The 12,875-nt window shown below is 34.5% G+C and overlaps 2 protein-coding genes across 5 annotated transcripts; one reads left to right on the top strand and one right to left on the bottom strand.

Annotated features, from left to right (window-relative positions):
- Positions 1-1,593: 1,593 nt before the first annotated feature.
- Positions 1,594-4,862, top strand: LOC104210809 (uncharacterized). 4 transcript variants are annotated; one of them, XR_011401067.1, is made up of 6 exons: positions 1,680-1,886; positions 2,070-2,140; positions 2,940-3,029; positions 3,517-3,561; positions 4,049-4,093; positions 4,581-4,862. XR_011401067.1 is itself a non-coding variant. In XM_070150932.1 (5 exons), the coding sequence occupies exons 1-4, from the start codon at positions 1,760-1,762 to the stop codon at positions 4,070-4,072; spliced, it is 312 nt and encodes a 103-aa protein (XP_070007033.1). In that variant the 5' UTR covers positions 1,677-1,759; the 3' UTR covers positions 4,073-4,093; positions 4,581-4,862. The 4 variants fall into 4 exon arrangements, 3 of the variants coding, with proteins under 3 accessions (XP_070007035.1, XP_070007033.1, XP_070007034.1); XM_070150932.1 differs by lacking the exon at positions 3,517-3,561 and having other exon boundaries at positions 1,677-1,886; XM_070150933.1 differs by lacking the exon at positions 4,049-4,093 and having other exon boundaries at positions 1,682-1,886.
- A 672-nt stretch (positions 4,863-5,534) lies between these two features.
- Positions 5,535-11,402, bottom strand: LOC104210808 (uncharacterized). Its single transcript, XM_070150854.1, has 7 exons — positions 10,823-11,402; positions 9,950-10,027; positions 9,473-9,507; positions 9,319-9,374; positions 7,930-8,028; positions 6,526-6,615; positions 5,535-5,971 (listed from the first exon to the last, which is right to left on the bottom strand). Exons 1-6 carry the CDS (start codon positions 11,246-11,248, stop codon positions 6,557-6,559), a joined length of 753 nt encoding a protein of 250 aa, XP_070006955.1. The 5' UTR covers positions 11,249-11,402; the 3' UTR covers positions 5,535-5,971; positions 6,526-6,556.
- Between the last annotated feature and the right edge of the window lie 1,473 nt (positions 11,403-12,875).

Below are 12,875 nucleotides of genomic sequence, written 5' to 3'. Positions count from 1 at the left end.
TCATTTTTAGGTATGAAGTTTTTCCAAAAAATCATAATAAAATACATAGTGCAGGAGGAAAATTTTAGCTCCCATTGCTGAAGTTTTCAAGAATGAACTAAAAAACTTAAATATTTTATGCTGAAGTTTTCGTGCAATATATAATTTTAATTTATTTTTTATTTTACTTAATGAAAGATGATGTTTTTGTGCATTTTCTTAATATTAATCCTTTCTAAACTTAGAAAATAACAGAGGAATTAACAAAAACTTATCCGAAAATTACATATTGCAGGACAAAATATTAAGCATGTTTTAGCAGATGAACTAAAAAAACTTCAGCATACTAAAAATTATATGAAAATATTTTACATATTCCGAAAAACTTAAGCATTTTTTGGTATGAAGTTTTTCCAAAAAATCATAATAACATACATAATGCACCTATGCTGAAGTTTTTTAGTTCATCTTTAAAAATATCAGGAAAATGCTGAAGTTTTTTAGTTCATTCTTGAAAACTTCGGCAAAACGAGCTAAAGTTTTTGTTCAATATTAAATTATAATGTATGTTTTTATTTTTTACCCAGTGTAGGAGGAAAACTTCAGCTAGTTTTGTTGAAGTTTTTAAAGATTAAATAAAAAACTTTAGCACCTATGCTGAAGTTTTTGTGCAATATGTAATTTTAATTTATGTTTTATTTTTTTCACCCAGTATAGATGGATAACTTCAGCTCGTTTTGCTGAAGTTTTTAAAGAGTAACTAAAAAACTATGCTGAAGTTTTTGTGCAATATGTAATGTTAATTTATGTTTTATTTTTTTTACTCAGTGTAGAAGGAAAACTTCAGCTCGTTTTGCTGAAGTTTTTAAAGATTAACTAAAAAACTTCATCATCTATGCTGAAGTTTTGCTGAAGTTTTGCTAAAGATGTAAGTACTTTAAAACTGCAGCTCGTTTTGCTGAAGTTTTTAAAGATGAACTAAATAACTTCAGCTCGTTTTGCTGAAGTTTTTAAAGATGAACTAAATAACTTCAGCTTTTTTAGCAAATAAACAAGACATATACTTCAGCATATGTAAAAACTCAGCTTGTTTAACAAATAAACCAAAAATTTCAGCATATTATGTAGTGGAAAACTTCAGCATATTTGAATTTGTCGGATTAGAATGTTAGAATTCAACGTAAAACAAATTTAGAATAGAATTCAGCATATCAATGAAGAGTTCATGTTTCATCCGTCAAACAACTTCAATCAATCAATTAGAAAACATATATCATAAAATCAACCAGTTTCAAAAACTATTTTGAATTCTGAAGATGAATTTGAATACTTACAATGTATTTTATAATTTTGAATTTGGAATTTGAAATTTGAATCTGGTTCAAATATGGTTTGCGAGAGGCGATCTGAGGAGAAACGGAGTGATGAAGGAGAGACGGGGGCGATTTGGAATTTGAATCTGGTATGCGTGATGCATATTTTATATGTTTTGGAAGGGTATAATGGTAATATTATTATAGATTTTTTGTTAGTTGGTTACGAAATTAATAATTTTTTAAAATAGGGTATAGATTAAAAGGTGACATAAATATAGGGTAGTAAATTTTCCCACCCTTTTTGCTGTATCTTTACGAAGGCCTTTGGGCCAAGCAGCCAAGGCCCAGTACGTTCAGTAGCTACTGAAAAAGGGCATTTGGGTCATTTGGTGATTGTCTTCTTGCATCTACTCATTTCTAGGAGCGAGCTCCGGTAGACTCCGATATCAGGACGGTACGATACAATGGCGGCGTGGGCGGCAGCAGCACGTCAAGCAGCGAACTTATCTCGATTCTCCGCTTCCAAATCAGTTAGTACAACGAAGCAAGGTGCCTTGCTTATCCAGCGGCGTGGTCTTGCCGGTGGTGGTGGTAATTTCACTAATTCTCCTTAAACTTAAATTTATGAAACTTTAATTTGTTCCGCAAATTGTATTATCTTCCTGTAAAAGCAATCATAGTACCCATGGGATTTGTTTGTAATGTTGTTATTCATGGACACGGAATACTGGAAGTTGAAATAACTAGTAATAATATTTGTTCTTTTTGATGCAGATCATCATGGACCTCCAAAGGTGAACTTTTGGCAGGATCCGATGAGTCCATCAAAATGGAAAGAAGAGCACGTGAGTCTTTCAGACCTTTGCAATGTCTTTTCTACTTGTCTAAACTGTTATGTTTGTTTGTTGGCTTTGGCATTATCGGCTTGCTTGACGTTTGAATTGAAACTTCTAAAATTTGTTGTAAGCATTCCGTAACTTTTTCCTAAAGGTGTACTTTAGTAATAGTAGGAACTTTGAATGTAAGATGTCAGATAGAGAATTATATTATTTTAATGGTCACTTAAACATGGTTGACAACAAGTTTAGGTGGGGATTGTGGTTCTCTTTATGAATTTGGGATCCAGAAGAGTATTCACTCACTTGTGATTGTGAGAAATGACTTTCTTTCTTACTACTCATTGGGAATGATGTTTTACCTCTTCTAAAGATATATATATTCTAGACCACTGCAAAATCTTATATTACATGGATCCCTGTATGTATCCTTTCAATATTAGTGCATATTAGATTTGACAAAATCCATACTTTTCGACAACTTTGGCTTCCAGTTGTGAGTCACCAATGTTTTGGGCCGTAACTTCAATAGTTCACTGACTAGAAATCCTTCCAATTGGGTGTGATAACATGTGGGTATAACAGGAGATGATTTGCTAAATTGCCATATTTGTGCATTTAATAGGAAAGGATTTGCTATATTGCTGTTTTTTAACGTTTGTGTAATTTGATCACTCTTTATATTGTTACAAGTTTAACTCAGAATTAGAATTTGTAGTCTCTCCGTTAATCACAAGCACTAATAGATAGTGCACTTGCACTTGATACACTTTGATGTTTGATTAGGAACTTAATTTGGTCCTTGTAGTTTGTGATCGTCTCTCTTACTGGTTGGGGATTGGCCTTCTACGGAGGTTATAAGCTCTTCACAAAGGGAAACAAAGAGAAGAAGGAAGAGGTACACTTCTTTTCACGTTGAACAACTTTATTCAAATATTTTGTTGTTGCTGGTAATGTTAAAGTATATATTTAACTTTCTATTTCTACTACGATCTCTAATTGGTGTCATTATTTCGTATATGTCCATTTCATATGCCTATGTAATACTTTTATCAAAAAAACTATGTAATATTTTAAGACCCATTATTTTATCTATTTTTGCCCGCAGTTAGCTGATTGAAATTTGAAAAAGAATTGACATAATAATAAAAGACCAAATGATTGCCCATATGGTTTTACTAGTATATGGTAGTTAAATCTTACTTCACTTCAGAAGAAAAAGGTATTATGCGAGTTAACTGAACCTAGCAAACATCTCATCATGTGCACAGTGTATATGGACATTTCACCTTGAACAGACTGCTTTGAAATATCTATTCTTAGACTGCTTGAAATATGATGTTCTCTCTCTCTATTATCTGCTGATTTGGTTCATCTCATGGCAGAAAGTTGGTGAAGGATCGCACTGACAGTGGAAGAAGAAGGAAGAGGTACACTTCTTTTCACGTTGAACAACTTTATTCAAATATTTTGTTGTTGCTGGTAATGTTAAAGTATATATTTAACTTTCTATTTCTACTACGATCTCTAATTGGTGTCATTATTTCGTATATGTCCATTTCATATGCCTATGTAATACTTTTATCAAAAAAACTATGTAATATTTTAAGACCCATTATTTTATCTATTTTTGCCCGCAGTTAGCTGATTGAAATTTGAAAAAGAATTGACATAATAATAAAAGACCAAATGATTGCCCATATGGTTTTACTAGTATATGGTAGTTAAATCTTACTTCACTTCAGAAGAAAAAGGTATTATGCGAGTTAACTGAACCTAGCAAACATCTCATCATGTGCACAGTGTATATGGACATTTCACCTTGAACAGACTGCTTTGAAATATCTATTCTTAGACTGCTTGAAATATGATGTTCTCTCTCTCTATTATCTGCTGATTTGGTTCATCTCATGGCAGAAAGTTGGTGAAGGATCGCACTGACAGTGGAAGAAGAAGGAAGAGGTACACTTCTTTTCACGTTGAACAACTTTATTCAAATATTTTGTTGTTGCTGGTAATGTTAAAGTATATATTTAACTTTCTATTTCTACTACGATCTCTAATTGGTGTCATTATTTCGTATATGTCCATTTCATATGCCTATGTAATACTTTTATCAAAAAAACTATGTAACATTTTAAGACCCATTATTTTATCTATTTTTGCCCGCAGTTAGCTGATTGAAATTTGAAAAAGAATTGACATAATAATAAAAGACCAAATGATTGCCCATATGGTTTTACTAGTATATGGTAGTTAAATCTTACTTCACTTCAGAAGAAAAAGGTATTATGCGAGTTAACTGAACCTAGCAAACATCTCATCATGTGCACAGTGTATATGGACATTTCACCTTGAACAGACTGCTTTGAAATATCTATTCTTAGACTGCTTGAAATATGATGTTCTCTCTCTCTATTATCTGCTGATTTGGTTCATCTCATGGCAGAAAGTTGGTGAAGGATCGCACTGACAGTGGATGCGTCTCTCTGATCTCCTTGAATAAAGCAGCTGTTAGGGCTCTGCGGTTTAAAATTTTTGCCATGAGTGTTAAATGGTTTCCCCCCATTTCCTCCACCTCTCTTATTGGACTGAATTGCGCATGAAATGCTGGACAACTAGCTATGTATTTTTCCCCCTTGTAGAATGTCGGCCCATTTAGAAACTCTCTGCTTACTAAGGCTGTGGTGTTTCTTTCTTTTGAAGCAAATTTAGTTATTCATTTGCATAATGACCATGAGTACGTCGAGGAGACGAGCCACATTGTTTTTCTCATTCCTTTCTTTGTCATTTTAACAAATTCGGATGCCTAGACCTGGTTTGATGGAGCTTAATGAACCGAGTAGCATGATAGTACCTCAACAGCTGGGAATAAATAATCTAGGAGCTTCAATAGATGCACCAAGCTCATTTGATCATCAAGCTGCTTGCTTCCGTCGTGCTTTTGGTGCCTATATTCATGCTTGTTAGACGGGAGATGTATTCTTACAATTCTAGCTACTGAAGGAGACAAATTACAGAAAACTGAAAATGAGGCGCTGGTATTATGTGATATGATGGTGGAAATATGGAACGGTTTTAGTTGTGGTTTATGCAAGGGTAAGCTTTACAACGTTTAGAAAATGAACTAGTGCTCGCAAATGTACCTTTGCTTAACTTAACAAATTTATACTGTTCGGAAGAGCAGTATATTACGTAGACTCCATCTTATATAGCAAAAAGGTTTTGTAAAACCTATTATTTTTTTATGCAATTCTTTCAATTCCTCACAATACAAACGGAGCTTTAATTCTTGAGAAAATTACCAAGGTACCTGTTTAATCTCTATAACCAGAGCTTACATATTTTGTGGAGACAATACCTCATAAATCCAATAAACCATTTGCAGCTTTGGAATTGAAGATTAAAGGAATGAAAACCGTCCAATTCAAAGAAAATATTGTACTACGATATACAATTGAGTCACATTAAACAATACCCATCAACACCTCGCCTGATGCGAAGCAACAACGCGTTCTTACAAAATGCCAACCCATGCTATCTACATGATGAGGGAATAACGAATACACGCTTCTGTATGTTATGGTATACTACAATCAAGTATAATTGTATCACCACTTTCTTTAACATCATCAGCAGCATTCTATAATACGTTTACCATGTATTTGCTGACTGTATGCTATGTAGGGCCATGCATGATAAGCTATGCTGAATGTGGTGTTCTTCGGTATTTCATAAGAATAGTGCCCCCGAAGCTTTTCTCTTCATACGAACGTGGGATTCTCCGGTCTTCTTCCCATTCAGCTGCTGCTGCCTCCCAATACTCCCTAATGATGATATCTTTGAAAGAAGAAAAAGAAGCATCCTCATACATGACATGAAAGGGCTGCTAAAAGATAAATCTCCTTCCTAAATTCGTAGGGTGCATATGCTCATATAATTTTATAGCAAATAATGTTGTACCCAGCACCCGAACGATACAAAGCTAGCCTAAAGTCTCCAGAATTATAACAACAATAAAAGGATCAATTCTGAAACAAACCCCTCCCAAGCGAGGAATGGCAAAGATGCACAGAACAAGGTTTCATCTAGCAGATAAAGACGGACAGAATATGACTATATCGAAATGACTTTCTTTAAAGAACCACAGCTTGTACACCCTGTTCGAACATTTTTATAGTTTTATTGGGGTGCTGCCCTTCCCCGGATCTTGCGTGAAAGCGAGATGCTTTGTGCACCGGGCTGCCCTTATTCTGGACATTGTATCTACGCTGACAAATATATGGATAAATAACAAAATGTTTGTTCATGGGATCTTTCTCCAAGGATTTTCTTTTCAAATAAATAAAAAACCGGAGACACAAATTTGTTCTCTAATGCACATATATGTTTACCATATGCCACTGTACAACTGGAGACCACTGCCTACTCCGCGTCCTTAACTTCTGCTTCAACATCAACAATTCCGGTAGTGGAATCCTTACCTGTAAAGTAAATACATGAATAGTCTCTAATTCAGATATTGAGGGATCCATTGGATCCTGATTCAAACCCCCGGTGATCAAAAGTTGCACATCTTTTGGCAGTTTCCCACAATCTAGCGGTTAAATGAAGTTTCTTATGAGGATTATTTCAACCTTATCCAAGAAATACGTTTGGAAGATTATCTCTTAGAAGCATATGCTAAAAAAGTTCTCAGACAGAAACTTACAATGAGAAAAACAAAAGAATGCTTGGTTGAAATCTTAGGCTTCGTGAAGCCTTTTAGCTTTTCCTGAATCCTTATGTCCCCACGATCAACCTCCCAAAATACGTGTCCCGCTAAGGGAAGGGGGTGGATTTAGAAGGAATGTTCACTCAAAGATAGTTACTAATTGCATAACACTCTCTTTTCTAAAAAAATAAATATAAAATGTCTGAATATCATATCCTATCCAGAAGAATAAAAACTAGAGGCTCCTTTTGTTTCAAGAGAAACTCAAAGTAAATAAGCATGAGAAAGTTGATCCATAGTCTAGCATAGTGATCTCAAAGCATTTAAGTTTGTTAGAAAGCAGTGATTGAAAAACGAGATTGAGAAGGCTTGAGGCGTGAGAACGACTTTCCTTTAAGAAGTTATTGCCTGTATATAGATTTGGGGAAAATACGGACAATCTTCTTCAGGATACAACAAGCCACTATTTGATATTTGCAGATTTTTCTTAATCTCTTTGTAGGGAATCTCAAGTTTCTTTATAGAGCAAAAATCAGGCCTTTTCCGAAAAGTCACTTTATTTCATTAACAGATGTGTCTGTTTATTTGAATTTTAAATTCAAGAACTTAAAAGGCACATAAAGTAGTGTGTATTCTTAAGCAAATATATAAAATGGACAAGAACTTAAAAGGCCCATAAAGTAGCTTTAGGCCACCGATGTGGGAAAGTCCCACATTTCCCACAAGAATAACAAACTACTTCTTACAAAGTTTGTATCTAATAAAGCAAAGATTAGCAGCTTCCCTGTAACGTTTTCAATTGCTAAAACTTAAGTTTTAGAAAAAGGCTTTAATCTAAGGGATTTGAATGCACTAATAGAGCAATAAGGATCCCAGGAAAGTTGGAACAAAATGGGTTTTCTTCCTTGAAAGAATTCATTTTCATATTTATTTATTCTGACTAACTTTTAGAGAAGGAGAACTGCAAAAGTTTAGCTCATTTAGGGGAGAGGCAGCATTAACTCGTTAAAAGAACGATCTCCAAAAAAAAACAACATGAAATGAATAGACTGTTATTTCCCTAATATGTAAGAAAAATGCAAACCTTTCTTTGAACGAGCACTGAAATCACTGAATGCTTGACCAAATGTGTTTGACTGGTTAGAGAACTTTACTGGGTCTCTCACGAACTCATTGCCAACAACTGCAGATATAACTGATTTAGCTCAAAGATGACGTGTAGAATAACTCATCAATTAAGATGATCATCAATATAACTCATCAATAAAGATGATGCATCAAATAACAGGCTTAGCTTGGATCAGTTACCATGATATGGCCCACATCAATGTTTGAACAAAGACTTGATCAATTGACAAACAAAATTCAAAATTTACACCGAGAAAGATCAAGATAACAAAACGAAAGTCAAACATATCCAACAACTCTTAAGATCTATGTTGCTCAGACTCTCCGAAAATATCGCCAGGTGCGTATCGGATAAAGTAGTGTATTTTTGGAGGATCCAACACAGGTGCGGCAGTATTTTGGAGAGTCCACACAACATAGCTTAAGATATTAATTATTGGTAGCAACATCTGATGGCACTGCTGTATCCAAGTGCACTTTTAATCACCATTAAAAATATCAAACATGTATATACTCCAAGGATTCAAAGGACATCGATTAATTTTAAGGCAAAGAAGAGAAATACATGAAGTTCTCCTTACGAAATCTAGGAGTGGGAGATCAGTGCAGTAAGCCTAACTGCAATGCAAAAAGCCCACATAGATAGTCTAACTCGCATATATGCATTTAGACAAAGGACTAAGATTATGAGGTGGAGAAAAGCAAGGTAAACAACGGTACATGCCACACATGAAACACGCTATTTGATACTTGAATTTCTTGATAAATCTTTTCCGTGGTTCCTTCAGAAAATAATTAACTAATTGGACGAAATTTGATATTCCTTAGCTAATTGAGCTCAGGCTCAAAGTCCATTGACAAAGCAATGAACTGTATTCAGTGTGTAGAAAAGCCGTGTTAGAGAACTGCTTCATGTGTTAATGGCCACTGATACCAAGTTTGAACACAACACAAAAGTTTATTATAAAATTTCTCCCGAAATTGAATAAACTATCTATTAGACTTGGCTTGTCTTGTTTACCGCTCCTTACCCCCCATTCCACCAACTAAAATAATACCCACATCTGCTTTATAAGGTGCATACATGATGAGAAATATACTGGTAATGCAAAAATCTTGGAAAGAGGCCCAACTCCACGAGATTTTGACAGCACTCCCTTCAGATACCTAATAACATAAGGTTACATAAAAAATACAATAAAACATATGCAATTTCCCATCACGAATGCTAGAACTGAGAAGAATAGTGGTAACTAAAAGAAACACGAATGCTATCTATCGATCAGCTATGAGAAAGTTGTCAAAAAAAAAGGGAGACAAGCCAACTTAGAGTATGAAATTTAACCTGAGAACGGCTGAGTACAGAAAGGGCAAAGTTGAACCTCATCATTTAAAGTAGACCTGCACTGGGTGAAAATCAATGCTATAACTAACTAACAGAAATAATCAGGCCACCTGGATTCATATCTTGTTCTTAAACAAGGTTCCATTGCTCTTACCTGAAAATTTGAAAATCATTCCCGCAGTTTGGGCACTGTACAATAGAAGAAATCCATTAGCAAACACATCAGGAAACATGTGCGATAGTTCATAGTTGTCAGATGGACTCGAAAAGCACTTCATTTGATCTGGTATAATTTTGAAATTTTTTATTTCTCAACACCATAGCAACCTAAGTTTTGCACTTACGACAGAATAACCTTTACTGCATGGTGTAAGCATCATGTGGACATTGTAAAAATATATGAGCACAAGACTAACCAATTATTTGTCACAAAATAGTAGTTATTCCAGAAATTCTGTTTTCCAGTTGAAACTTAAGCATTTCACTTTTATAATCAGTCAAATGAGTCAACAGGCTGCTTAAATTTGATAATTCACAGGCACAAGAAGACACTTTTGCAACTTTGAAGCAGGCAGTTGAAATAACAGGATAGATGACGCAAAGTGAAGAGATGCGAGTATAGTTCACTTACAGTGCCTTGAACTATATCTCGTCCAGCCCACCAAATAAAAGCTCCCAAACCTACAATTGGTAGCAGAACTGCAAGGAGCTGGGAGCGAGAAAATGGACAACTGTTAATTTTCATAAGGTGCGGTGTGACAAGAGAATCATTGCTAATACATGCAAAGCAGCAACACAGAGATTGACTGCATTATGAAAAAAATTATACTGTAATATATGACTCACTAATTTAGGTTGAAGCACTACGCAAGCAGCGATAACTTTAAGTAAATTCTAACATGTAGTAAAATAAAACCACCATAAATATGAAAGGATAAGCATCATCATAGTATAAGCATGTTCCATCCATTGTGTTATGTTATCCTAACATGTTAAGTATCAGAAGCTGCAAATGAGAATTAACAGAAGTTTCCAAACTAACATCAGTCAATTAACCTAAAAGGTGACACGTAAGATGTACGTAAATCTGGAAGAAAAAAACTGAGATAAGTACCCAAGCCATGGCATACCACAAAAAACCTATGTTGCTCGAACTCTTCAAAAGTGCCGCCGAATGGTTGTCAGATCCTTCAAAAGTAGTATTTTTGGAGGATCCGACACGAATGCGGCAGCATTTTTGGAGAGTCCGCACAACATAGCAAAAAATTATAATGACAATTCCACATAGCAAAAGTAAATGATTTTAAGTAATATCCACGATATTGTAAAGAATTATTTACAACATCAGTTTATATAAGTTAAACTTTAACTAAATAGTAAATACAAATGCATATCTCCAATAACCAAGTGGAATGCCAATAGAATCTAAATGCTAATATGCTAACTTTAAGTGATGCAAGTGTGAAGAGTGTGTGTGTGTGTGAGAGAGAGAGAGAGAGAGTACCCAAACAGAAACAATAGCATCCAAGACCCAGCCAAGCTGACCAGTCATAGAAAGATAAGTCAGCCCAATTGCTAGAACAAGATTAGTCACCACTCTCACAGTGTTACTATTATCCTTCCCACCACCACCACCACCACCATCACCAATTCCATCAAATCCAAACCCTTGTTTGAATTTCACGAAAACCATTCTCTTCTCACCTTTCTCCAAAATCCCATTTTTATCCCTCTTAACTGTCAAGAATGAAGATTTCTCCTTAAAAGCTCTTAACTTGTTCCAAAGTGATTCTTTTCTTGTACTTAAATGACTGTAACAACAGATGGATCGATGCAGTTTTAGCCCAATAAAGTTTGGTTTTCTGTACAAAGCATTGTGTGGTGTATTTAAGGCTAGGAAATTGATGGAAATTTGAGTAAGTGCTGCCATGGCAAAATTCAATAGTTTTCTACAGAAAAGAGGAAGTGAAATGAATTGAGTAAGGAAGTTTATGTGAAGGGAAGTTGAGGTTTTTGTATATTTTACAATTCTAAAAACAGAAGGGACATTTTTACAGAAAAAAGAAGGTTGCAATTTGCAGAGCAGCTCGCATTCTCTACAGGATTTTTCTAATCAAACGTGGCCTAGAACTCGCTCTTCTAGGAGGTGGGACCAGGTTTTATATTTTTCTCAATAAATAATTTATGTTAAAAAACTAAGCTCAAAGTAATAATATAAAATAATAAAATAGACAAAAAATATACGAGGAAGAGGGAGCTTTCTTATTTCTTCTATGTATTTCAAGTGTGTATAATGTGGTACCAAAACCCTCTATTTATAGGATTACATAGAGATATACAAAAGAATGCCATAAACATGACATTAAATATTTGAGATCATGCAGAAAGATCACGGGGAAGGTTATGTAAGCATGAGCGTTACAACCATAAGTATTGGAGAAGTGGGAGATATGGAGATGGAGAAGAGCAGTGAGAGTAACTTCTTTAGGAGTAATAGACATCCACTAATATAATTATAATATTTCACAGCACTCTCCCTTGAATGTCTATAAATAATGTGCCTTGTTAAAACCTTACTAGGAAAAAAATCCAGTGGGAAAAATCCTAGTAAAGGAAAAAGAGTACACATATATTGTAATACGCATTACTTGTTGCCTCGTTAAAAACCTTGCCAGGAAAACCCAGTGGGATAAAATCTTAGCTAAGGGAAAAAGAGTACAACGCGTATGTGCCTCCCTCTGATGAAAACAACACTTTATTTCTCGGAGATGAAAAATTCCAAGCTTGTATAACAACTTCTCTAATCTTGAGACCGACAATGCCTTGGTAAATTATTACGCCAAATTATCACTTGAATGAATTTCTTGAACATCTATTTCATCATTCTGTTGAAGATTGTGTCTGACAAAGAATTTTGATGAAATATAGGATTTATTTTGCCTCCTTCAATATATCCTTCTTTCAATTGAGATAAGCAAACATTAGCGTCTTCACTATTATTAGAATCTTCTCTTCAAAGAAAAGTCACACATCTGTAGTGTGTTAAGTCACTCGCTTCATCAGTTGCTAATATATTGACATGACTTGAATAATTATCAACAATTGACAACCTTATGAAATGATAATATGGCAATTCCCTCACATACAAATAGATTGTTTGAAGAACAGACTTCAAAAAATGTCTGCATTTGCATAACCAACAAAACCTTGACAGTATTAGTTATAATAAACAAATCTATATCAAGGATTCCTTTTGCAATATAATACGAATAGTATAACAATATCTTCATATATGAACAAAACTATATCTCGCTAGCATATTGTCATACTCAATATACATAGTGCACCAACAAAAATAAATCATGTATGCCATGATGCTCTAATCCACATAATAATGGTTTGTTGAAGCTTTATTTAATAAATTTCTTGAAACCTTGATATGCTTCAGAACAATTTAAATCCTTCAAGGATTTTCATTATATGCATATCAAATATATTGTCAGATCAAAACCTGAAATGACTGCATCTACCACAAGAGAACATGTCTCCATATAATT

The sequence above is a fragment of the Nicotiana sylvestris genome, chromosome 7 (genome assembly GCF_000393655.2).
Source record: "Nicotiana sylvestris chromosome 7, ASM39365v2, whole genome shotgun sequence".
In the NCBI taxonomy this organism is placed as follows: domain Eukaryota; kingdom Viridiplantae; phylum Streptophyta; class Magnoliopsida; order Solanales; family Solanaceae; genus Nicotiana; species Nicotiana sylvestris.
Note: the sequence above shows the minus strand (reverse complement) of the source record. Positions and strands in the feature narration are given on the sequence as shown.